At 43.0% G+C, this 26,544-nt stretch overlaps 1 protein-coding gene across 1 annotated transcript in view; it reads right to left on the bottom strand.

The window, feature by feature from the left end:
* The window catches only part of CALN1 (calneuron 1), a 142,446-nt gene that overhangs the window by 67,595 nt on the left and 48,307 nt on the right, over positions 1–26,544 (bottom strand). Inside the window, 1 exon segment of the mRNA XM_033172231.1 lies at positions 11,099–11,223. Coding sequence (XP_033028122.1) covers positions 11,099–11,223 — 125 coding nt within the window.

A 26,544-nucleotide genomic window follows, 5' to 3' on the forward strand; every position in this document is an offset into this window, starting at 1 on the left:
ATGTGTTTAGGGGAAAGGCAAATAAAAAACCAAATGCTTTAACACTACTACAAATAATAAAAGGCCATGCTAGGACTAACTCCGTGATGAGAGTAATTAGCTCTGGAGCATAGTATTCCAAATGCAGTCACACCATAGATTTGTATAATGGCATTATGATATTAGCAGAGGTTCCCCCCCCCCAGTTCCTTTCCTAATGATCCCTGGCATGAAATTTCCCCTTTTCACAGCTGCCACACATTGGATCTAGGAGTCACCTCCAAAATATAGCAGCCAGGGTAACAAATGGACAATGGGATGTACCTATGCCAGGAAACAAAACCAATTCACCACTGCAAGCTGACTCCAGGTACTTGCCTAGTCTTGTCAAGGCTTACTTTTGAGTAACCTGCATAGGATTTGGTGCCGGATTTACTTATAAGCTAAACAAGCTATAGCTTAGATCCCCACTCTCTTGCCCACCCCCCCCAAATCACTATTAATATACTTCTTCTTAATTGTATTTCAGTTCAAGAATTGCTTTGATAAAATACATATTTTGTTATGTTCAAATGGCTTTATTAGGGCCATAAATTACCATGTAGCATATATTCAACACAAAAAAACAGCGACAATATGTTGTTGACAAAGGACAGCTGGACATATAAAGGGCCCCATTACCTTCAGGAGCTTAGGGCCTCATCAAACCTAAATCTGGCCCTGATAGGATTGTAGTTTAGAATAGAGCTGTGAAAGCCCCACTCCAATCTGATTTGGAGCCCAAGGGACAGGCGGTGAGGAGCAGGAGGCTGCAATGGAGGCAGAGTCTCACCTGCATCTTCTTTCCCCACCTCCCATCTCCTTGCTGCCCAACTTTTTGTTTAATATCCTCTGCCACATCCACTTTTTAATAGGTCCGGATTGCTCCAGGTGGGCCCAAGCCAGGGTGACCGTGACTCAGACAAGTGCTGTATTGGCACAAATTTCTTCAGGATTTGTCCAGACTGATGCAAAGCCAGAGTTTATAATGGCTGCAGTTCCCATCAGCTCCAACAAAGTTATAGAGTTCAGTCCAGATGCAAGGATGGGAAAGAAATTTGGGTGAACCTACTTCAGTTAAATCAAATCAAATCAAACTGTCAAACCTTTATTGTCATATATACAAGATTCCAGCAGGGTTCAGTACAATAAAGTCACTCATCAAAAAACTGCATCTAACACTTAAGTCAGGCTTCCTCAAACTCGGCCCTCCAGATGTTTTGAGACTACAATTCCCATCATCCCTGACCACTGGTCCTGCTAGCTAGGGATCATGGGAGTTGTAGGCCAAAAACATCTGGAGGGCCGACTTTGAGGAATCCTGACTTAAGTTAATGTTGTATAACATTCGTGAATCCTCATTGCATGTTGCAGAAACCTGGCGACTATCTCCATCTTACCCCCATCCTGTGCAAACATAAGAAGGGCTACCTTACATTTGTCTGAATGCCACTCCCTATGAAGAAGAAGAAGAAGAGGAGGAGGAGGAGGAGGAGGAGGAGGAGGAGGAGGAGGAGGAGGAAGAGGAGTTTGGATTTGATATCCTGCTTTATCACTACCCGAAGGAGTCTCAAAGCAGCTCACATTCTCCTTTCCCTTCCTCCCCTGCAACAAACACTCTGTGAGGTGAGTGGGGCTGAGAGACTTCAAAGAAGTGTGACTAGCCCAAGGTCACCCAGCAGCTGCTTGTGGAAGAGCGGGGACGCGAACCCAGTTCATCAGATTACAAGTCTACCACTCTTAACCACTGCACCACACTGGCTCTCAACCTACTTCAGTCAAACTTGACTAAGCAAAATATGAAGCAAAACACACCTATCCTCTGCAATTCACATGTATCCGAATTTTTGGATACAGTTCCACAACATGTGTAAAAACATGAAACCATGTACTTATTAGTGAGAAATATCCATTAAAACGCATATATTTGTGAAAATAACATGCATGCTTATTAGGGGAAATTGCTTGCCAAAATATGTATACTCTGCAAAATGTCTCATATAAATATACATGGAGAAATGCCCATTAATGTTTACATACAACTTTGACCATGCTCAGAGTTACACCCATTGACATTAATGGACCTGACTAACTTTAATTTCAGTGGAACTACTCTGAGTACAACTTACTAGAGAGGACTCTACAGTGCTTTACACTCTCCCTGACACACACCTTAAAATGCCAATGATTTTTTGTAAGGACTTTATTTTTAATGTGAAAATATGGTGAACTGGAGGCTAGGGAAAAAAGCGAGAACCCAAAGAGAAGGCAAATTGCACAGATGAATGCATGTGAACTGCTGGGAAAGACTTAAATCAAGACTTTACCTCCAGTTCTTTCCCTCTTTCCTCAGATCCCTTCTGTGCTCCCTCTGTTCTTTCAGTTGATAATTCAAGAAAAGCAGGAATTCTTGTATAATGTGATACACAGATTCCCTTGTCTTGAAGGTACTGGACCAATTAAAACCTAATTTAATCCCAATGAATTATTATCATTATTACTAATTGTGGTGGTAGTAGAATTAGAATTTACAGTGGTACCTTGGTTTGGGAACTTAATCTGTTCCGGAAGTCCGCTCTTAAACCAAAGCGCTCTTAAACCAAGGCGTGCTTTCCCATAGCAGCGGGGGACTCAATTTACAAATGGAACGCACTCAACAGGAAGCGAAACATGTTCTTATTCCAAGGCAAAATTCACAAACCAAAACACCTACTTCCGGGTTTGCAGCGTCCTTAATCCAAGTTGTTCATAAACTAAGCTGTTCTTAAACCAAGGCACCACTTTACTAGAATTATTTGTCAATTGTCGCCCAAAAGGTCTCCAAGTGACTTCTTCTTAAAACCACAAATTTAAAGACATTTTACCATGGAGAAAAAAGAAAAAAAAGAAACACACACAAAACATTAACATTTTTAAAAACTACATACAAAACACACCCACATGCCTTGACCTTGAACCTGTCAACAGTTGGGCAGCTGAGTTCTGCACTAGCTGAAGTTTCGAGATCATTACCAAAGAGCAATAATAATCTAGTCTCAAGGTTTGGCTATTGACCAGCTATTCACAAAACCCAGTTTATTTAACCATTCCCAGCTGCTTTGTGCCTCTCTCCAAACCCTCAGATTTGACTAAAAAAAACCCCACCTTTTTGGGGCCTGAGGGCACATTCTGCCATAGGCAATACCAGAAAATGACTGCGGTGTTTGGGTGTGGTTAATCACAAAATGATTCCCTACAGTGCCCCCAAATCAATTCCTGTTGAAGGAACTCTCAATCTCCTCTTGACTCCTCTACAAACACAAATCCACCCCACCATTTATCTCCCCCTCTCTCCCACAGCAGCATCACCCCAAAATGCACAGAAACAGATCCCATCTCAGAATTTTTGTTGTTGTTGTTCAGTCGTTCAGTCGTGTCCGACTCTTCGTGACCCCATGGACCAGAGCACGCCAGGCACCCCTATCCTCCACTGCCTCTCGCAGTTTGGCCAAACTCATGTTAGTAGCTTCGAGAACACTGTCCAACCATCTCATCCTCTGTCGTCCCCTTCTCCTTGTGCCCTCCATCTTTCCCAACATCAGGGTCTTTTCTAGGGAGTCTTCTCTTCTCATGAGGTGGCCAAAGTACTGGAGCCTCAACTTCAGGATCTGTCCTTCCAGTGAGCACTCAGGGCTGATTTCTTTGAGAATGGATAGGTTTGATCTTCTTGCAGTCCATGGGACTCTCAAGAGTCTCCTCCAGCACCATAATTCAAAAGCATCAATTCTCAGAATTACCTGCACAAAAACTCTCTCTTTGTTTCTCGGAATCTCTGCTGCCTCTTCTCTCTCTCTCTGGGTTGGCTAAGGAATCAAGACCTCCCCTCTCTGTTTACATAATCTCCCATGCCACCAGTGGGTGTTAAGGGTGCTTTCAAGTATTAGCTGTGCGACATTTACAATTTTACAGAATGATTAAAAAAAACACACATATGAAACAGAACACTAACATGTCATTAGGAGTGTGGGGCTGTGTGGGGCTGGTATGGGTGGGTGCCATTGCAGGATTCACATGCCACTCCCACAGCAGGTTCTGAATTTCCCAGATGCCCCCATTGGCCAAACAAACAAACAAACAAACAAACATTAGCAACCTTTCATCTAACCACTGTGCCACACTGTTCTATTTCATAAGCCAAGCAATAAGTATTACACATGTCAACCACTAGGTGGTGCCCTCTGCAAACAATTAACTCCCCCCTCCCACAAAAAAGTTCAAAACACCGGCATCCAGTGTCTCATGTTGCAGGTAGCTGGTGCCATAGGATTTAATGGGCAATAAAAGCTTGAGTAATTTTTTAAGCGCTGCTTGGAACTTCACAAAATCAATTAAGGCTTGCCCTCCCTGACAACAATAAATTATGTGCATCAGTAAGCTATCTCCAAAACTGGAGTGAGGTATACGAAATGCCCGTTTAAGAAAATGAGTGAAAATGGTCAGCACGTCCATTTTCAACATTCTTAAACTTCCTATACTTGTTTATCAGAGGCCTCTGAAATTTGGCATATTTGCAGATGCCATCAGTCAGATCATGCATGGCAAGTTTCAAGTTACCAGCTCAATGGTTGCCATCTTTTCATAAAATGTATATACTGCTTGACTGTAAAAGAGGTTTACAGGATATTATTACGGTAAAAACTGGAAAACTGAAGAGTTACCAACGGTGGAAGAATGGCAAATGAAAATGATTGAATATATGGAGCTCACAGGACTGACCGGGAAACCCCGAGACCAGAGGGACGAAGCGGTACAGAAAGATTGGAAGAAATTTAAAGACTATTTGAAAATATATGCTAAGATTAGTATCTGAGAATTGAACTAGAAGATAGGTTAGGCTACAGTCATGGAAAATAGATAAGATTAAGAAAAATAGAAGTTTGATAAGGAAAATAGATTAAAAATAAGATAAGATGTTACTGATGTTTTACAATGTTAGGAACTTACTAATGATGTTATGCAATGAACGCAGAAGGATGTGAGGAAGTCCGCTAACAATGTTAAGAAATGAATGACTACAGTTATATATCTGTTTTCTGTGTTTTCTTTTGTGTTTTTTGTGGATTTTTTATTTTTGTATTTTGTATTTTTGTTAATTTTTGTAATAGTGTGTTATATTAGTTTTTATGTAGGTGTGATATTATTGAAAATTTAATAAAATTTCATTAAAAAAAGAAAAAGAAAAGAAAAAAGCGGTTTACAAAAAAAGAATAAACCAATAAAATCATAATTAAAACAGTTTAAAGCAGCTGTTTAACACACTCAAATAGTGACTAAAACCAGTGATCAGCTAAAAACAGATTTAAAACATGTTTGCACAGTAGGCTTGTCTAAATGGACATGTTCTGAGTAGGTGCTAAAAGCAGTACAGTGAAGAAACCTGCCTGATGTCAAAAGGCAAGGAGTTCCGAAATGTGGGTGCTGCCACAGTAAAATATCAACTATTTACAAATGCAGAATGAATATTATTTGGTACCTGTAACAGTGTAATTTCTGCAGATCGAAACAATGGACATATATACAGCAAAACGATCTCACAAGTAGACTGGTCCTAAGTTGTTAAGGGCTTCATATATTAACAGTAACAAGAACTTTGTAAGCTTTAGACCAGGGTTAAAGGTAAAGGTAAAGGACCCCCGACATTCAAGTCCAGTCGCAGACAACTCTGGGGTTGCGGCGCTCATCTCGCTTTACTGGCCGAGGGAGCTGGCGTACAGCTTCCGGGTCATGTGGGCAGCATGAATAAGCAGCTTCTGGCAAACCAGAGCAGCGCACGGAAACGGCGTTTACCTTCCCGCCGGAGCGGTACCTATTTATCTACTTGCACCTTGACGTGCTTTCAAACTGCTAGGTGGGCAGGAGCAGGGACTGAGCAACGGGAGCTCACCCCATGGCAGGGATTCGAACCACCAACCTTCTGATCGGCAAGCCCTAGACTCTGTGGTTTAGACCACAGTGCCACCCACCTCCCAGGGTTGGCTACTGTTAAAACAGGATGCCGGAATAGATGGGCACTGACCTGATTCAGCAAACTCTATGGTTGATGGGACTGTGCAGGGGTCAAAAGGGGCCTGGGCTGATAAAGGAGTTCATGAGGTATAGTGCAATTTTTAAAAATAAGGAACTAAGATTCTCAAAGATAGATGGCATGGGCGTCTGCAGAGTGCACCCGCCTTGCCATTAGGGAACTTCTGTATCTAATAAGAAGATTCCACAATACACCGGTATTCTTAGACTTAAGACACAAACTCACAAACCTCCAGCCCAGTATTCACACACTTGTCAAAGCCCACCAGGTCCATCCATCTCATTAGAGAAGGCAAAAAGTATGGTTTCATTATGTACACTTCTTTACTTCCTTATTCCCTCCTTCATGGTGCCGTGGCGCTTGAGAACTAAGAAATGCTGGTGATATATTATATTCCTTGACTTTGTTTACATTTGTAAGAATTTGGGTTGAGGCCCGCGGAAACTTTCTAAGCTCATCAAGGAGCCAAGAAAGCCACCGGTTTGGGAAGCCTTGGCATCAAACTTTGAGGTTTATAATGGCTGAACCTGTCCTTGGTTTGGGGTGGGTTCCTTTGCACCAGTCACCTTAGCTAAAGGGGCAGCTATGTGCTGTTTAAACACACCCAGCTCACCACAGTGGACAATTCAATGACCTGGTTGCAGTGTGCTGTATCTTTAAGCCAGCTTTAGAGCAGACAGCTCATCACCTAGCTGACTGACCTTTGTAAACTGGATCGCCTGAGGGCCTTGGCTGTGCTGCAATTTGTTCCCAGGCGAGAGCGATCAGTTCTGCCCTAGTTCACTCTCAGCTGGGTCCATTTGTGCCCATGCTATACTTCTTCAGAGTGTAAGGAGGGGATCGCATGAATGAATTATTATCTTTGCAAAGCAATCTCCATCACGTAGAACATTGGAACGTCAGGGGGAATGAGTCTCTCTTAGTCTTCATGCAGATGTGGCAGTTTTATAATTTTTATTAATGACATCTTGAGGCAATTTCACAATGAGAGAAAGAAAGAAAGAAAGAAAGAAAGAAAGAAAGAAAGAAAGAAAGAAAGGAAGGAAGGAAGGAAGGAAGGAAGGAAGGAAGGAAGGAAGAAGAGAGAGAGCACAATTGTATATGCAAAATCTTTCAAAACCAAACGCAGATACCTACTAGGATGCAAATCCTCACTTAGGAATCTTGTTGAAAAAAGAAAGCATTGATAGTGGCATTGATAGTCTTATACTCCATGAGCTTAGGGGATGGTGGCAGGTGGGGGTATTGGCAGGGACGTAGCGTGGGTTGTGTGAGCCCCGGGCACACAGTTTTTGAGGGGACACAAAGTAGGTGCTCACACGCATCCCCAGTACAGCTGGTGTTCCTCTCTGCCCACCAAGGACCACACCAACTGGACTCCCCCCTGTGTGGGCAGACAGGCAGCTCAGCATGGCCCCGCTTTGCTCTGGTCTGGGTAGGGTTGCTCTAGCAGTGGCAGGACGGGCTGGGATGGCACCCACTTGGGCAGTGCATGTGTTTGTGTGCCCACCCTGGGCACCGGTAACTGACACTACACTGCTGGTACTAGGGAAGGCTGCTGAGAAAGAGTACACCACCCTTTGAACTGGACCCTAAACTAAAGTTTCATTCGGTGAAGTTTGGTTTTGAGGCTCGGCACCATTTGACATAGGAGAAGGCACTTAGAGACCCTGCTGAGCCCTGAAGCTTATGGGCTGCTCTGCTAGCAAGAAAGATAGCACAGGTAGTTATAAATAGAACAAAACTACTGCTAAAAAGTTCAAGAGTGAGATCATCCTTCTAGCTTTTGTTTTACTTCGGCCAGTATTAAGGGGAACAAGCGTTCTACCCATGCATGCTGATCTCAGAGAATCCAAATCATCTTCAAGACAAATGGAACTTTCTGCCTCTCATTTTAAGCACTTCTAGGAAGCAAATGTTTTCAGCTTAGCTGAAGGACTGGAACACCACCAGGAAGCTATGACTGCAACAAAAAAAGCTGTGCTAGGGGGGAAAATGCATTGGGAATTCCCACGAGAAACGGATTGTCTAACAGGTGAAGAAAAACAGACTATTAGCAAAAAGCTCTAGCGACATTATGCAAAACAACAACAACAAAAAACCCCCACACGTGCACAGATACTTCATGCAACTTAAGCAGGGGGGGAGGACAAGGAACCAATGTGCTGAATTCAAACTCACAGTTTTTATAACACAGCTGTCAGAGAGAGCATCCATTATGTCTCTTTCCACTATGGAAACTCTTTCATTCAGAAATACACATTTCTGTTCATAACCAAGTCTACGAGTTGAGCCCATCTACAAGTTCAGAAGGACTGCGAACCCTGAACTGAGCATCGGAATGTGTGTTTGTGTGTGTGTGTGTGTGTGTGTGTGTGTGTGTGTGGAACAGGTGTCCCTTAAAGAGAACCCATTCATACCCAAAACTCTCTGTAAGATTAACCAGAATGGAGGAAGTCAGGTCTGAAGCATTGCCTTCACATCTACACACCTGCCCTGTCTGAAAGTAAACATTAAGAAGGGACTGGTCATGCTCAGCTCTCATGTCCCACCTCACTGGATTGCTGTCTAATGCTAATAATCAAATTGTGTAAAACAGGGGTGGGGAAACATGTGGCCATCCAGATGTTGCAGAACTACAATTCCCAACAGCTGCAGCCCACATGGCAAAGGCTGGGAGGTGATGGGTGCTGCAGTTCAGCATTATTTGGACGGCTACAAGGAAATAATGCATCTCAGGGATGTCAAGGAGTCCTGGCTGCCTCTCATTGTGAAAATAGCATAAGAATATAAGCATAGACCCCGGGATCAGGCCAAAGGCCTATCTGCTTCAGCAGCTTGTTCTCACCGTGGCTAACCAGATGCCTGTGGGAAATCAGGGAGCAGAACGTGGCACAACAGCATTCTCCCCTCTTGTGGCTTCCAGTAACTGGTATTCAGAAGCATTGCTGCCTCCAACTGTGGGGGTAGAGCATAGCCATTATGGCTAGTAGCCATTGAGAGCCTTCTCCTCCATGACTCTGTCCAACCTTCTTTTAAAGCAATCCAAGTTGCTGGCCAACCATAGCAATCCAAGCTATGCTTTTCCCAGTAGTAATGTACGGAAGTGAGAGCTGGACCATAAAGAAGGCTGATCGCCGAAGAATTGATGCTTTTGAATTATGGTGCTGGAGGAGACTCTTGAGAGTCCCATGGACTGCAAGAAGATCAAACCTATCCATCCTTAAAGAAATCAGCCCTGAGTGCTCACTGGAAGGGCAGATCCTGAAGTTGAGGCTCCAGTACTTTGGCCACCTCATGAGAAGAGAAGACTCCCTAGAAAAGACCCTGATGTTGGGAAAGATGGAGGGCACAAGGAGAAGGGGACGACAGAGGATGAGATGGTTGGACAGTGTTCTCGAAGCTACTAACATGAGTTTGGCCAAACTGCGGGAGGCAGTGGAGGATAGGCGTGCCTGGCGTGCTCTGGTCCATGGGGTCATGAAGAGTCGGACATGACTGAACGACTGAACAACAACATAGTTGCTGGCCTTCACTGCCTCCTGCAGGAGCGAGTCCCATAGTTTAAATATGTCTACATGAAGAAGTCCTTTCTTTTATCTGTCCTAAACCTGCCAACATTCAGCTTCACTGGTTGTCCCCGAGTTCTAGTGTTACAAGAGAGGGACAAAAACCTTTCTCTATCCACTTTCTTCATGTCATGCATAATTTCCTAAACTTCTATCATGTTGCCTCTTAATCGCCTTTTTCTCAAATTCTGCAACATTTCTTTGTGAGGGAGCTGCTCCATCCCCTTGAACATTTTTTTTGTGGCCCTTTCCTGAAGCTTTTCCAACTCTACAATATCCTTTTTGAGGTGTGGCATTAAGCAACCATAACTGTACACAAGTTCTCCAAATGTGGTTGTATCTGTCAGTTTGCATTTCTTAGTGCAGAAAGTATTGATCTGATGTGTAGAGATCTTTCCTATTCTAACTAATTCAAGAGGGTTTGGGTAACTTCTCTGCATGAAAGAAACAAGCAGAAGGTTTATGATGTTTGGGTTATTGCTTCAGAGAAGCTGAGTACAACTGGTTTAAACTGGTACTCTTATCTCTTTCTGTCAAGGTCATGCTGACTATAAAATTAAGGCCAGAAGGAGCCTGGGTTTCATTTTCTCTTTCCACCGCTCTTCCTTCTGGTGTGGTGTTCTGTACATATTATGCTTAGCGTTAAGGTTTAGGCTTATTATAAGTTATTTTAAGTCCAAGTTAAGTCTGCGGCAACTGGATTTCTTATGGACAGTGCCAATCCTGAATGTATTGGATTTGTGACCATTATGCTCATTTGCCATCAGTAGCAATAAAGCTTTGCTAGATGAAATACAATTGCCTCTGGTCTATTTTTGGGAATCCTACAATGTGTTTTAAGTTTTTATCCTGCTAACTATACAATGGAGTCTGCTCTGGATCAATATTGAGTAGAACTCCATGACAGTACCAGAACTTTGTATAATGGCACGATGATATTGGCAGTTTTCTTTTCAATTTCTTTCTTAATGATCCTTAGCATGAAACCTGCCTTTTTCATGGCTATGGCACACTGGGTTGACATCTTCTTTGAGCTGTCTACTGTGACCCCAAGGCTTTGCTCCTGGTCTCTCACCTCCAGTTCAGACCCCATGAGTGCATATATGAAATTAAGAGGGTTGGGTTTTTTTGTTTTGTTCCAACATGTATTCTCTTGCAGCTTCCCAGTTTGTTGATCTGAGAAAGGCCTGTGGGAGGAGTTACCTTATGCCATCTTCAATTGGACTTCAATAGATGCATGGGAAGATGGAATCAAGTCCCCCTGATCAGTGACCTCACATTGTTGTTTTAAGTGAATATTTTAATTTTGCAGACACACTACCAAAGTAACCGTTTTCTGTCCTACCCCATGCATATCTTTCAGCTCACAACTTGCAAGGTCATAAGGATTTAATTTTTAAAAAATGGAGTGCCATGATTCTCCAACTTGTTGGTGAATCATCCTTACCGTCCAACTCTTCCACTGAGATGTTGGCCAACTGCTCACTGTCACTGCCAGCTGAGAGTGACCGGTTCAGATAGTTCCCCTTGTACAACAGCCCAGCCGTGACATGGTGGAATGGCATCTTCTCCCTAATGGCAGAGAGAAGAAAATATGTGAGATCTCCTTTGAATAGTGGTCCAGGCTTCTTCAGGAAACAAAACAACAGCTAATTCTGGAATGAGTAATAAAACAAAGGGTGAATTAATTTGACTGAATAATAGAGATCTTGAAGAGTTAAGGTGGCTGAACACCACTGCAATGCTTTTTATTTATGTTCTGAAATATTGTGTCCTCTCTTTCCCAAGGGGACCTCTAAGACAGCTTATGGAAATATGAACACCAAATATTAAATATGTAACACACAGCATCAAAGATCTCCACTGCATCCACATCAGAAATACTGCTTTACATATGGATAACTTCAAGCCATATCCTTCAACATCCCAGGCTTAACTTATCCCCCAAATCTTTCCTATAGAACCAAATATGTATTTCTTGTCAAATGGTGAGCAGCATTTGATTCAAGTGGGCTTTTGTCAGGGACTGGGCAGAGGAGGAATGGTGGAGACTGCCTCCCCATCCTGACCCTTCCAGGAAGGAGGAAGAGGAAGACAGTGTAGATTTGCAACAGGAGTTTGAGGGAGGTAGCAGCTCAGAGGCAGATGAGGGGGAAAGTTGGGAAATCCTGGGAGAGCCAGATCATCTGCAGGAGTGCTGTTGGTCATTCCTTGAGCTGGCAAGGCTTTAGCATTATGAGCCCAATATTTTGGAACGCTCTGCTAATCGAGATTCATTATGTGCCTTCTGTTTTAACTTTTAAATGACTGCTGAAGACTTTTCTGTTCACAACTATGCAGGCGATTAAGAACACACCTTTCCACAGTAGTTAGCCGACTTCTGATTTTAACTTTTTAAAATATGGTTTTGAATGGATGGTTTTGCGTACAGTTGTTGTGAACCATTCTGATATTTTCTTATTAGTGGTTTGTTTCTTTGTTTCTTTGTTTGTTTGTATGTGTGTATACACACACATAAACTACACACACACATATATATACATAAAACATTTGATTCCAGTAGAAGTGTCCATTTATTTTCATTTACATATTATGAAAACTGCAGCAGTTTTCTTTGCCATCAGATCCTTCTCCAGTTTCCCTGCCACAGAGAGTTAAAGGCCACTTTGCTTCCCAATCTATCAAAACTGCACTTCCAAAGCACCAACTTACTCATCAAATGTCCTATAGAAAAGAAAAATCGATGCACTTTTTGCCAAGTCTGAAATACCGGATAGTTTTTGGCTTGCTTGTTTTCCTACTGGACAGAGTGTTCCAGAACTGTCCCATCTTATCAGCTATTGTCCCATACCGAGCATTTGGATGTAAATTACATCAGTATCTCCCCCCCCCCCCCTGAACTTGCCACACACACACAAAAAAAACATTACAGTGAAGGGTTTTATTAATGCCAGTTTATTAAGTTAAGATATGGCTTGAAACCAAACACTTAAAATTCAAGACACTCACGTATATTGCATTGGAGACCTGATTCAAAGGAACAGCTAAAATCAACACCCCAAAATCCATTGCCTTCCTTCTTAGTATCTAGGACCCCTTGGGTCACTAGCTGTGATTAGGAACCACAACCCAAAGCCTCAAGATCACCAGTATCAAAAGTTTTGGGTCCAGGCTAAAGAGAAATGATATGGTGTATTAGCCTACTCATGAGTAAGACACCCCCAATAACTCCTGCACTGCCAGTTGTTGTTGTTGTTGCAGACTCATAATATAAAAGGCATTCTTCTTAAGCCGTCTGGTTGCTAGAGACAACAAGGGTATCTCTCTCCTCGGTGCTTTGCCTTGCTGTGCCTTGCCTGAACTCCCTATGACAGTGTGGTGTAGTGATTAACCACGGTAGACTCATAATCTGGTGAACTGGGTTCGCGTCTCTGCTCCTCCACATGCAGCTGCTGGGTGATCTTGGGCTAGTCAAACTGCTTTGAAGTCTCTCAGCCCCGAGACTCCTCTGGGTAGTGATAAAGTGGGATATCAAATCCAAACTCTTCTTCTTCTTCCTCCTCCTCTTCTATGATATCAACAGCAGAGTGTTGGCTGACTTTGTCTCTGGAACATGTTTGGATCTAGGCTGATTCTTCATCCTTGACCTTGGTTTAATTGGACTGTGCTGCATATGCCACCCAGCCCTCATTGCTTGAAGAAAGCCATATATTTTCTGTAACCCGCCCCTGTCCCCACCTACCTCACCACTACCACCACACCCTGTTCAACCCCAATAAAGAGTACCATGCTCCTAGACCAGGGGTCAGCAAACTTTTTCAGCAGGGGGCCGGTCCACTGTCCCTCAGACCTTGTGGGGGGCCGGACTATATTTTGAAAAAAAAAAAAGATGAATGAATTCCTATGCCCCACAAATAACCCAGAGATGCATTTTCAATAAAAGCACACATTCTACTCATGTAAAAACACCAGGCAGGCCCCACAAATAACCCAGAGATGCATTTTAAATAAAAGGACACATTCTACTCATATAAAAACACGCTGATTCCTGGATCATCCGCGGGCCGGATTGAGAAGGCGATTGGGCCGTATCTGGCCCCCGGGCCTTAGTTTGGGGACCCCTGTCCTAGACCTCATGGAAGGAACTGAGGGAAGGAGGTCATGGCCCCCACAAGGCAGCCTTATAAACGTGTGGCCTCACCCCATCGTCCTACATCAGGACACAGCATATTCTGAATCCACATACCCCACTGCATCCCAAAACAGTGGGGGCAACCTTCCTCCATTTGGAGGAGCACCATCCACACTAGACTAATTCCTTGTTTGAAACACATGCATGGAAAGTGGTTCTGAATCTTGCAACCTGCCAGGGCTCATCTTCTTAGATCCCTTTTGAAAATGACATTTGAAGACCTTCTAATCGAGTCAATGCAAAACTTATCAAGCTCCTGTTGCTGTCATGGGAATATTGGGGGTGACCCTGGTTTGAGCAAGGGGCCCAATTTGCACACAGAGAAGTTCCTTGCTAACCCAAGGTCATCACGCTCGTCCCCAGGAAACTCCATCAGCAAATGCAGAACCTCAAAGTCACTTCAGTGCTCTTGCAAACTAACACCTTGCCAAGCACATGCACCACTGCAGCTGGATGCCAGCTTCCCAATTTGCTAGCTGCCAGAAGAATGGTGGTTGAACTCCAACGCAATTGGTGACATGCCAGAAGCTGGACTTCAGGAGGTGAATGTGATAGCATTGAGAAATAAAGTGAACAGCGATCCTGAATTCACCTTTCGTCTGATCCTATCCAAAGCTGGTGAGCAGCTGTTGGAAGCGGGATACACAAAGACCGGTTGGCAGGAGCATTCAACGAAGGAAATGCCACAAAGCGGAAAAGATCAAAGCACTCCTCCAGAAGCATCAGGACCCTGATCAGATTGTCCTCCTAACGCCATAACTTTCAAGGGCTAAACTAGATCAGAAGACAACCGTGTCCTTGCATCTTAGTGACTGCTGTAGTGGGCATGTTGCCAACCTCAAGTTTTGGAATCCCCATGCGCCTAGACACTTGGCATTCAGGTTACTGGGAGGGAGAGGTGACAAATTGTGCAGAACATTAGGGGGATGGTGACACAGGCATGATGGTGTGATTGTTTAAACCCAGAATGGAAGTTGGATAGTTTGCTCTGCAAATCTGATAAAAAGGACAAAGCATGGGTTTTGAGTCACCACTTTCTGGCTGCAGTGCCTTCACTGAAGACAATTAGCTGCTACTCCATTACTCCAAAGTGAAGTGAATTTAGGGTGGCTCTGCTCAAGGGCAGGTGCAGCAGAAGAGGGAGGGAGACACATTTTATTTTGCAGCAATCTCTGAAATTCTGAATGGATGAATTCACCGCAAGCATGTTAGACCTACAGAACAAACAAACTCAGAAAATCGATGTGAGCATTGTTGAAAGTTCCCAAAGGAAGTCAAAGCTTGAACGATGGGGCCAGGGTGGGAGTGGGGAAGGCTTGGGGGGGGGAGCAAAAGATTTCACAAAACTTCAGTCTCCATTCGACTCTTTTCCTGCTCCCACTAATAATTTTCCCCTGTTGCTCTTCTCTCTCTCTCTCTCTCTCTCTCTCTCTCTCTCTCTCTCTCTCATTCTCCCTTCCTTCCTTTCCAAGACCCTTCAATTCCTCTTTTTTGCCGAGAAGAAACTTTGCTTCCTTCTCCTGCTCACACTCTCACAGTGCCATCTTAAAGCCAAATCAGAGTGAGGGCAAAAGCGAATAACAGAGTGAGGGCAGCAAAACATTTCTCCCTGTCAGAATAGGAATGGAAGGATCCATGGCTGGGAGGGAATCAAGAGCATAAAGACTCCTATCCACCCCCAGCCTCACCAAAAGTACAAAACAAAACAAAACAAAAACTATACACAGAGTACTTGCACACTAGAAAGAAGACTAGGCTAAGCATTTTCTCCCTGCTAGAATGTTCAGCACGTTTTTTTGTGTATAGAGTGGCATCCTGTCATTGGAGCCCCAACATGTAATTTGAAACAAACAAACAAAATTCCTTCTAGTAACACCTTAGAGACCAACTAAGTTTGTTCTTGGTATGCGCTTTCGTGTGTATGCACACTTCTTCAGATACGAAAGCTCATACCAAGAACAAACTTAGTTTGTCTCTAAGGTGCTACTGGAATGAATTTTTTATTTTGTTTTGACTATGGCAAACCAACATGGCTACCTACCTGTAAATGTAATTTGAAGTTAGTCATGCAGGCACTGGTTGTCCACCTCAGTGAGAACTAGGCCTCAGACATTTATGGGTTTAAATAAATTACATTCAAGGGACAGTCTCCAGCTTTGTGATCACAGAAATATGGGGAATACATCTGTTGTATACTGAGTCAAATCATTAGATCCATCTAGCTCAGGATTGCCTACCCTAACTGACAGTAGCTCTCCAAGATCTTCCCAGCCCTGCCTGGAGACACCAGGGGTTGAACCCCCTGCTTGCAAGACAGGTGTTCTGTCTCTGAGCTACAATTCTTCCCCATTCAGCTCCCCTGTTGAATGTTGAACCCTTCGACTGCACAATAATCTCCATCCCACCCAAAATGAATCCATTCTGAGTACCAAAAGCACTAATATTCAACTAACATCTTTTCTCCTTTCTTGCAGTAGCATTTCAATCCTTTAATCTCTTTTTCAAAAGCAGGATGCACTTAATGAAAAGCAATCATGTCAAATGGTTTTCCAGCATACCCCCTTTTTTATATACGCCAATAATCTCATTACGTAAGATTTCTGTGCTTTCTTCACAAGATGCTAACGAAAGTCAAAAGTTGTGAGCGACACCAATTCTCATCAGAAGTCAGCTGCCAGAAAAATACCCATTTCTCCTGGCAATGGTGCAACTGCCTCTATCCCCTGTCAAAATGCAAGATCATTTATATTGTGACTAATGCACTCGTAAGTTGACTTTCACTGTGATCCAAAACTATTTGGCAAAGGAAAGTATGTGAAAGTGGGGGGGGGGGGCGGGCGAAGAGATTATAGAAATGTAGAGTTGGAAGGGACCTGAGGGTCATCTAGTCCAATGCCCTGCAATGCAGGAGGATCAAAAGACACATTGTATTTCAAACTAAACAGAAAGCAAAACCCATCCATAGGTTGTTAGCCTGGTGAACAGATTTTATTTTTCCTCCTTTCAGAATGCAAATCGTTTGCTTGACTTAAAACACTGTTTGTGGCCCGTTCCTATGTATACACACGAACTGGACACGAGGCAGTTGTTGTTTTCTGGCTACTTGCAAATGAGAAGAAACATGAATGTTAGTTGGTCTCTAAGGTGCTACTGGAAGGAATTTTTTTTAATTTTTTTAATTTATTTTGATTTGAATCACAGTTCCCCTGCTGTACTACTTGAACTTTAAAAGAAAGATCAGGTGCCACCACCCCTCCAAAATTGTTCTATGTAAAGACAGGTAATTTTTTTTTAAAAAAAGCAGATACTTTGCTTTTCCCAAACAGGAGCGTACAGACTACATAGACTATAAGATTTTTTTTCCGGATACCAATTTGGCACTTCAGAATAGCAGCCCATAGTGACCCGAGGCTGCCCAATTTGACTTGGGGTCTACCTGAGGATGCGATATATTTTTTCACCTCCCTTCATTATTTGATTTACCCCTGAGTCTTTTATTCTGCTGGAGATATCCCGCAAGGCAGCAAAGGTTTAGGATCAGCGTTTCCCTTCACATGGATTATTCAATATGACCATCCACAAGAATCTCAATAACTTATCATTCCAAGCCATACCGAGCACTTCACCTAACATAACCTCTTTCCCCCCGCATCCCTCGCGTCATACACAATTCAGCATAGAATCCTTCGGAATCAGCTGAAGACATAAGCTTTCTGAGCAAATTTTCCTAATGGTTGAGTAAAAATTAATGTGCCGTCATGAGTCAGTTTTTTCAAAGCAGGACCCAGATGTATTCAAACCATTGCACAGTTGTTTAAACCAAACACAGGCTGTGCCATAAAAACTGCGCGTAGAATTTAAAAGGCAGTGGTGTTTACAGATGCTCTATCCAATTAATATTTTCTGTTTGACTTCCTTTAGTAATGCTTTCTTTAGATCTTTTCTTTCTTTCTTTGCCCACTTTGCTGTGTTAAATGTGCATTCTGTAGTTGACCTCCTTTGCAACGCTTTATTTTCAAATCCTTAAGACAATATTTTAGTTTCCTGTTAATTACGTTGCTTTGAATGCATACGTGTGTCATGGCTGACTTCCTTCGGTAATGTTTGATTCTGGACTGTTTCATTTGATGTTTTAATGTGTTGTGAACTGCTCTGAGGTTTTTTTCCTTAAAAATATAAAGTGGTATAGAAATGAAATTATTATTAATAATAATAATGATAATAATAACACTGCAAAAAGAAATCAAATCACATCATATCACCTGTCTAGAATGGAAGGAAGTAAACCAAAACAAGGAATATGGGATCTACAGAAGTACATGATCAGTGTAGCTTTAGCTGTTGAAGAACTACTGCAGTGTGTTCGTGCGAGAGTGAATTTTCACTGGAACACACGAAGGAGCCTTATCCCCAGTCAAACCCTCCGTCTATCATGCTCAGTAATGGATACACTGAGTATCTGACAGCAGCTCTCCAGGGTTTCAGACAGGAGAGTCTAATGATGCTGGTGGTAGAGCCCAGCATCCTTCAACTAGAGGCATGGGAGAAATTGGATCCGGTTCATATTAAAAGGTGGAACCCAGCTAATTTGAAACGGAAAACAGTCATCCTTCAAAATCCAAACTTCTGCACATTTTGCCAAGTGATGTATATGAAATTGAATATGCATGGGGTTAAGTGTGCGTAGAAATGCATATATTAATGAATCCAGCTTACAGAAATGCATTATTATATTAGGAGAAAGTGCACTGCAAAAATAAATAAATGTGTGCAAAGGTGTGTATGTTAGGAGAAAGTTCCACAAAGGTGCTGATGAATTTTCATGCGGGCTTGATTTATATTTTTTTAACCACAGCCTCATGTGGAAATGTGGAGAACTGAACTTAGGACTGGAACAAAATGAGAAAACTGAAATTGATTTGCCGATCGCTTGCTAAAATTCACATTGCCCTTTGTCAGGCTGGCAGCTAATAGACTCATGTGCTCTAGTTAGCTCCCTCAATACCAGGAACAGTCCCAATTTTCCAAAGCCTACCCCTGATGAACCTCTCAGGCCCAGCATCACCCAACGCTATCCCGGGAGGCAACTGCCTGGGTCTCACCACATTGTCCGACTAGGATGTGAGAGAAGTGGGTCATAGGACCTTAGGACCGTTTATATCTGAGCTCAGCCTCTCTCAGAGCTGCTGTGGGAATAACGGAGGTCTTTGGAGGAAAGGTAAGATAGTAGAAATATAAATACAAACACATGCATACAGAAGGTGTGAACTCATCCTAAATGCTATTGACGGAGGGGGCAATTTGTGTTCATGCCATTATTATAGGCTTCTCTGGCTGTCTACTGCCAGACACAGGATACTGGGCTAAATGGATTCCATGTTATCCAGCAGCTGATCTTTTTAACAGAGAATGATCACCTTAACAATTAGGCTGAACCAGTGATATTCAACCAGTGTGCCGTGGGACCCTGGGGTGCCTTGAATGATGGTCAGGGGTGCCACTGGCCTCTGTCCCTCTTTCTTTCTTTCTTTCTTTCTTTCTCTCTTTCTCTCTTTCTCTCTTTCTCTCTTTCTCTCTTTCTTTCTTTCTCTCCCTCCTCTGATGCCCTCTCACGTCTCTGCCTCCCAAAGGCTTGCACAGTTGTTTACTGCAGCGGTCCTGGCTATAAGCTCCACAGGCGAATGGTGCCTCTAGGAGGTACCTCTCTTTGGAGCAAGGGGGGGCAGCTCAGAGACCAGGGGTGGCGGCAGCAGCTGCCCAGAGGACTCCCAAGGAGAGGGGAGAGGAGAGGAGGCTGAGGGAACACTCCACAAGGAAGCGTGTTTGGAAAATGGTGAGAGGCTGCCAGCTTTGCAGGCAAGGGCTGACATAACTGGGCTCCTGAGCCCTACAGGGGTGCCACAGAAAGAATGTACAGTAGTTGGTTAAGGGAGCTGTGGACTCGAAAAGGTTGAAAACCTCTGGGCTAAACCATTCATCCCTCTAATCCAGTACAATCATCATTATCATCATCATTTTATAAACTTCCAGCTCATTCAATATATAGATCATAAAACCATTAAGACATCATAAAATTATAAAAACATAAAGTACAGAACAAATGACTAACAACGAATCAAATTAAATCTCTGGAAATGAGTGGCGAAACTCATTGTGTGCAGGCAGCAAAATATCAGACTTGTGGGTGCCTGCCCAATTTCACTGGGGACTGTGCCAGTTCCAAAGTGCTGGTGCCACTACGCTAAAAAGCTGTGGGACAGTCAGGAGGGCTGCTTGAGATGATCAAAGTCATCTGACCGGAGTATAATACTATGCAATTTCAAGAGGATCTGTTTCACTGGATCAGACTTGTGCCTGCATGTACACGCCAGACTTCTCCCTGAGATGCCATTCTCTCTTCCCCTACGTTCCCTAGCACCCCACTTTCTCCTCCTGCCTCCCCTCCATCAGACACTCTTTTTTGTCTCTCTGCCACCCAGATCTCTCCCCTTTCTGTTCAGCTGCTGATCTGAACATTGGAAAGTACTTAGAAACAAAAGCTCTTCCAACTTCCTCCTTCAGCTCTATGTATGATTTAAAGGGTAAGGAAAGTAACCGCTCTGGCCATCTCTTGATGTAGACACTGATCAAGGCTGTCATTGCACCCATGGGTGCCATGCTGATGCCATGCACATTTTTTTTGGGGGGGGGGGAGATTGACATATGTGAACAGCATACATATGGTAACTATATCTGTTGCTCTGGAGGGTAGGACCCCAACATTAGGAAGTACTTTCGGGTGGTAAGTGGAACAGACTTCCTCAGGAGGTGGTGGGCTCTCCTTCCTTGGATGATTTTAAGCAGAGGTTGGATTGCCATCTGTCACACATGATTTAGTTGAGGTTTCTTCATTGCAGGGGAACAGAAAGAATGACCCTCTGGGTGCCCTCCAAGTCTACAATTCTATGATTCCATATGGGACTATAGTTCTGTGTAGTGAAGGGGTTGTGGTAAATAAAACAATAAATAGACCCCAGACTTTACAAGCTGAAGGTCTGAGGTTCAACCTCTGGCACCTCTCTAGTTAAAATGATAAGATCATCAATGAAGGTGAAACCTCTGCTTGAGCCCCATACTGAGCTACATGGACAAAGAGGAATCCTTTCTTATACCAGGTCAGACTGTCTTTCAGAATTAACTACCTCCAAGGACTCTTGTAAGGATTGCACCATGTGGGGCTGCCTTTAGGTCTGGTCCAAAGCTCTAGCTGGTGCATAATGCAGTGACGAGATAACAGATGGGGGCACATAGAATCAGAGCATTGGAAGGGACGCTGAGGATCTTCAAGTCCAAATGCCTGTTATGCAGGAATATGCAGCAGTCCCATACGGGGATCAAACCTGCAACCCTGGAGTTATCAGCACCATGCTCTAACCAACTGAGCTATCCACCTGGATGGCTGCCAACATGTGACACCATGGTTAAAACAATTGCACTGGTAGTCCATCTACTACCAAACCAGGTTCTTGAATTAATTTACAAAGCTCTAAACAACTTAGGTCCAGGGACTAAAGGTAAAGGTACCTCTGACCATTAGGTCCAGTCACGGACGACTCTGGGGTTGCGCGCTCATCTCACTCTATAGGCTGAGGGAGCCGGCATTTGTCCACAGACAGCTTCCAGGCCACGTGGCCAGCATGACTAAGCCGCTTCTGGTGAACCAGAGCAGTGCACGGAAAGGCCGTTTACCTTCCCGCCAGGGCGGTACCTACAGATGAAACTCGAAAAATTAGAATATCATGGAAAGGTTCATTTCTTTCAGTAATTCAACTTAAAAGGTGAAACTAATATATGAGATAGACTCATGACATGCAAAGCGAGATATCTCAAGCTTTTATTTGTTATAATTGTGATGATTATGGCGTACAGCTGATGAGAACCCCAAATTAACAATCTCAACTTTGGGGTTTTCATCAGCTGAACACCAAAATCATCACAATTATAACAAATAAAGGCTTGACATATCTCGCTTTGCATGTCATGAGTCTATATCATATATTAAACTCCAGTAGCTAATGAAAACAATTGCTTACATAAATGAACTTTCCCACGATATTCTAATTTTTTTGAGTTTCACCTGTATTTCTCTACTTGCACTTGACGTGCTTTCGAACTGCTAGGTGGGCAGGAGCTGGGACTGAACAACAGGAGCTCATCCCATCGCGGGGATTTGAACCACTGACCTTCTGATCGGCAAGCTCTAGGCTCTGTGGTTTGACCACAGCGCCACCTGCACCTCTTCCTCTGGGACTTCCTCAAGCCTTATACCCCAGCTTGATCACTGAAAGCATCACCAAGAGCATTGCTGGTTGTAGCTGGAGTTGGTGAGGCTTACCGGTATTTTTCATCAAAGTCTTCAGTGCTAGTAGCCTGCTCCCGTAAAGTGCTCTTCCAGTAGAGATTCAGCAAACGCCTTCCATGATAACCTTCAAACATTTGCTGAAAACTTTTCAGGCTATGCAAACAATTAAGAAAATAAACATTGTCCATAATAGTTAACTGGTGATCTGTAGGACTTTTATTGCACTATATTCCAATACTGGGTGAAGCGGGCTGCCTCAAGATATGGCAAAGAGAGATTTCCAAATTCTTGTGAGAAGGGAAGAAACCCAGAATCAAACACCTGATCTTAACAGATATAAAAGAGAGAGGAGGCTTTTCCTTACCCGACCTGAAACTCTACTACGAGGCAGTCTGTTTCACCTGGCTAAAAGACTGGTCACGTTGCAGGACCTGGACCTCCTGGATTTGGAAGGTTTTGATAAACGATGGGGATGGCACGCTTACCTGATATATGGAAAAGCCAAAATCCACAGAAGTTTCATGAACTATATAATTAGAAAGTCACTCTTTGCAGTATGGGAGAAATATAAAGATCTGATGGAGCCTAAAGTCCTGTGGTGGATTTCCCCAATAGAAGCCACAGCGGTAAAAAGGGAAAATTCTCAGGAAAGTTGGCCAACATATAAAACACTTTTAAAAGACAAAGATAACCAACTAAAATTAAAAATATTTGAGGAAATAAGAGAATACATCTCCGACTGGTTCCAATACTACCAGATATTTGAAAATTTTAAATCTGATGGTTTTAAATTTTAAATCTTAAGTCTGTGGTTGAAGGAGTCCAACAACATATAGTACAGTAGATTATAGGTTCCTGCTCCTGACATAAATGACAAGTGTTGGCCTAGAACAAGATTTCTGAAACTTTGATCTTTGGCTATTTTGGGACTACAACTCCCATCATCCCTAACCACTGATTCTGCTAGCTAGGGATGATGGGAGTTGTGGTCCAAAAAAGCAACCAGAGGACCAAGGTCAGGAAACCTTGGCCTAGAAGAAGAATAAAACCACAAAGACAACACAAGAGTCACAACAGAGCAAACAGGCTTTTATCCAGCAATGGACAAAAGGCCTGATGATGAAGAGTGTTGGAGAACTTGAAAGCTTGTGAGTTTTTTTGGTTGGCCCTAACAACGATGTTATAACAATGGAATAACTGATTGGTTCAAAATTGGGAAAGGAGTACGACAAGGCTGTATATTGTCTCCCTGCTTATTTAACTTATATTCATAATTCATCATGTGAAAGGCTGGGCTGGATGAATCCCAAACCGGAATTAAGATTGCCGAAAAAAATATAAACAACCTCAGATATGCTGATGATACAACCTTGATGGCAGAAAGTGAGGAGGAATCAAAGAACCTTTTAATGAGGGTGAAAGAAGAGAGCGCAAAATATGGTCTGAAGCTCAACATAAAAAAACTAAGATCATGGCCACTGGTTCCATCACCTCCTGGCAAATAGAAGGGGAAGAAATGGAGGCAGTGAGAGATTTCACTTTCTTTGGTTCCATGATCACTGCAGATGGTGACAGCAGTCATAAAATTAGAAGACGCCTGCTTCTTGGGAGAAAAGCAATGACAAACCTAGACAGCATCTTAAAAAGCAAAGAATCTCCTTGCCAACAAAGGTCCATATAGTTAAAGCTATGGTTTTCCCAGTAGTAATATACGGAAGTGAGAGCTGGACCATAAAGAAGGCTGATCGCCGAAGAATTGATGCTTTGGAAATATGGTGCTGGAGGAGACTCTTGAAAGTCCCATGGACTGCAAGAAGATCAAACCTATCCATTCTTAAAGAAATCAGCCCTGAGTGCTCACTGGAAGGACAGATCCTGAAGTAGAGGCTCCAGTACTTTGGCCACCTCATGAGAAGAGAAGACTCCCTAGAAAAGACCCTGATGTTGGGAAAGATGGAGGGCACAAGGAGAAGGGGACGACAGAGGATGAGATGGTTGGACAGTGTTCTCGAAGCTACTAACATGAGTTTGGCCAAACTGCGAGAGGCAGTGAAGGATAGGCGTGCCTGGCGTGCTCTGGTCCATGGGGTCATGAAGAGTTGGACACGACTGAACGACTGAACAACAACAACAAACAACGATGCTGCCTTACGGTGGGTTTTGGAAACATCTAGATGGTAAAACATTCTGAAAATTCCAAAGTGCTGTGGGAAGACACAATGACAGTACATTGTTATGTTGCTGGGTACATGGCTGGAGCTGGTTCCTGGAAGAACTGGGAGGTGTTGATAGCATCTGTTCATTGGAACACTGTGATGCAAAGAAGGCTGTTCCAGAGAAGAGCAATGTTCTCAAGACAAACATACAGCCTAGCAAACATATATTCTTTAGGAAAACTATTAAACCATGAAATAGCTAAGGGTTTGCATTGTTAATTCAACAAAGACTACAATGATCCCTAGTATCCATTACCTAAGGCAGAGAAGCAAAAGCAATATGGGAGCACAAGGTAGAGGCTGGAGGTGGTGCAATAATAATTAGGACTTGACATTCATACTTGACATTCAGGTAGTTTCTCAGAATGCTTGAAGCATACACATTATCTTGCCGCAATCCTTAAAACAACCCAGGATGTTAGGTCAGCGTCACTGTCTCCTCAAGGTAGCCAAGGCTTATCTGTGGCCTCCAAGTGAAGTTTATGGAGGTAAATTTGACCTGCATTTTCCTATTCAGAGCTCACCCACCCAGCATCACACCAGCTCCCCAAGTTTAAGTGGGTCATCATGAACACCCAAGATGCAGAAATGTGAATTGATTCTGGATTCAGTAGCAGTGCATGCATTTTTTGGGGTACAGTAGTAGGTTAATATCTTGTGGGATAACGCTGGTCAACTCTGGGAGTGGAGGGAAAAGAAAAACTTCAGAGTATTCCTCTCAACTAAGGGTCTCTAACTAGAATTCTATCATCTATCATCTGTCTGTCTACAGTATCTATCTATATCTATCTATCTATCTATCTATCTATCTATCTCTATCCATCTATCTGTCTATCTCTATATCCCACACCTCATCCCAAAGGGGCTCAAAGCAGTAGACACATCAACAATAAAAAAGCATTTTTAAACACATTCTAAAACCAATTAAAAAGCATTCCCTCAACCAGTGATTTCAGGGTTGTCAGGAACAATACATTTTATCCGTCAAATTCCTCTCAAATGTCAACAATGAGGGAGGCACGCACACACACACACACACCACCACCACCACCACCAAAGAGGACATTGAACAAATGGGGAACCACCACCAAAAAGGCCCTGTCACAGGTCAGGACCAAGCAGGTAGCCCCCAGAGGTGGCACTAGCAACAAGGACTCACCTGTCAATCATAGTAGGGTCTCAGGTAGCTGATATTGGGGAAGGTGCTCTTGTAAGTACTTGGGTGCCTAGTGCTGTTAAGTGCATTGCTGCCAATCACATTAGGGTGTTATGTGTATTTAATATCTAGTAAGTAAATAAGTGTGTGTGTGTGTGTGTGTGAGAGAGAGAGAGAGAGAGAGAGAGAGAGAGAGAGAGAGAGAGAGAGAGAGCTCTTCTTTCTGACAGCAATCTCCATGAAAACCATACACACACTGAAATGAATTATTAGGATTGTGAATAAAAATCACCCCCTGAACTTAATACTAAGTAAACTAACAGCCCAGACATAATTGGCAGTGACGAATTTGCAACTTGTGCATTTTTTAAAAGGCATTTATTTTGAAGCAACACCTTTTGAAACAACCTTTAGGGCTGCAATTCTATACACTAGGCACCTGCAACCTTTTCGGACCTAGGATCAACTTTTAACCCAAACAGGTATTTGCAGACCGGACTCATTTCTTAAACTTTCACCATATTTTTGCATGGTGGTTGTTTTCCTATGGCGACCAACCTTGGATCAAGCCTCAGCCCACTAGTGGCTCCCAACCAACCTGTTGAAGACGAGTGATGTTCACGCTCACCTAAATTAATCCCCACTCAACTCAGTGGGATTAACTCCCGAGTAAACACATCTGTTGAGACGGAAAAGTGTGTCTGTCCAATCAAACTTATATCCAGCATTTCAGGATAACAAGGTTGCAAAGATAACACTTTGAGTGCCTACGCCAAAAAAAGGTGCTAGATTGAGACTAAAGCATTATTAAAACTTCTCTAACTTGTCAATTTCTCTAATTTAAGGGGCAACTTTGAATATTTCACTTCTATTTTTTTTAAAAAAAATAATTTTTATTAAATTTTAACTAAGAACATACATGAAAAAGCATAACTACACTAAACAACATACACAAAAATACAACACAAACAATAACCTATTACATTTC

Source organism: Lacerta agilis, chromosome 15 (genome assembly GCF_009819535.1).
Source record: "Lacerta agilis isolate rLacAgi1 chromosome 15, rLacAgi1.pri, whole genome shotgun sequence".
In the NCBI taxonomy this organism is placed as follows: domain Eukaryota; kingdom Metazoa; phylum Chordata; class Lepidosauria; order Squamata; family Lacertidae; genus Lacerta; species Lacerta agilis.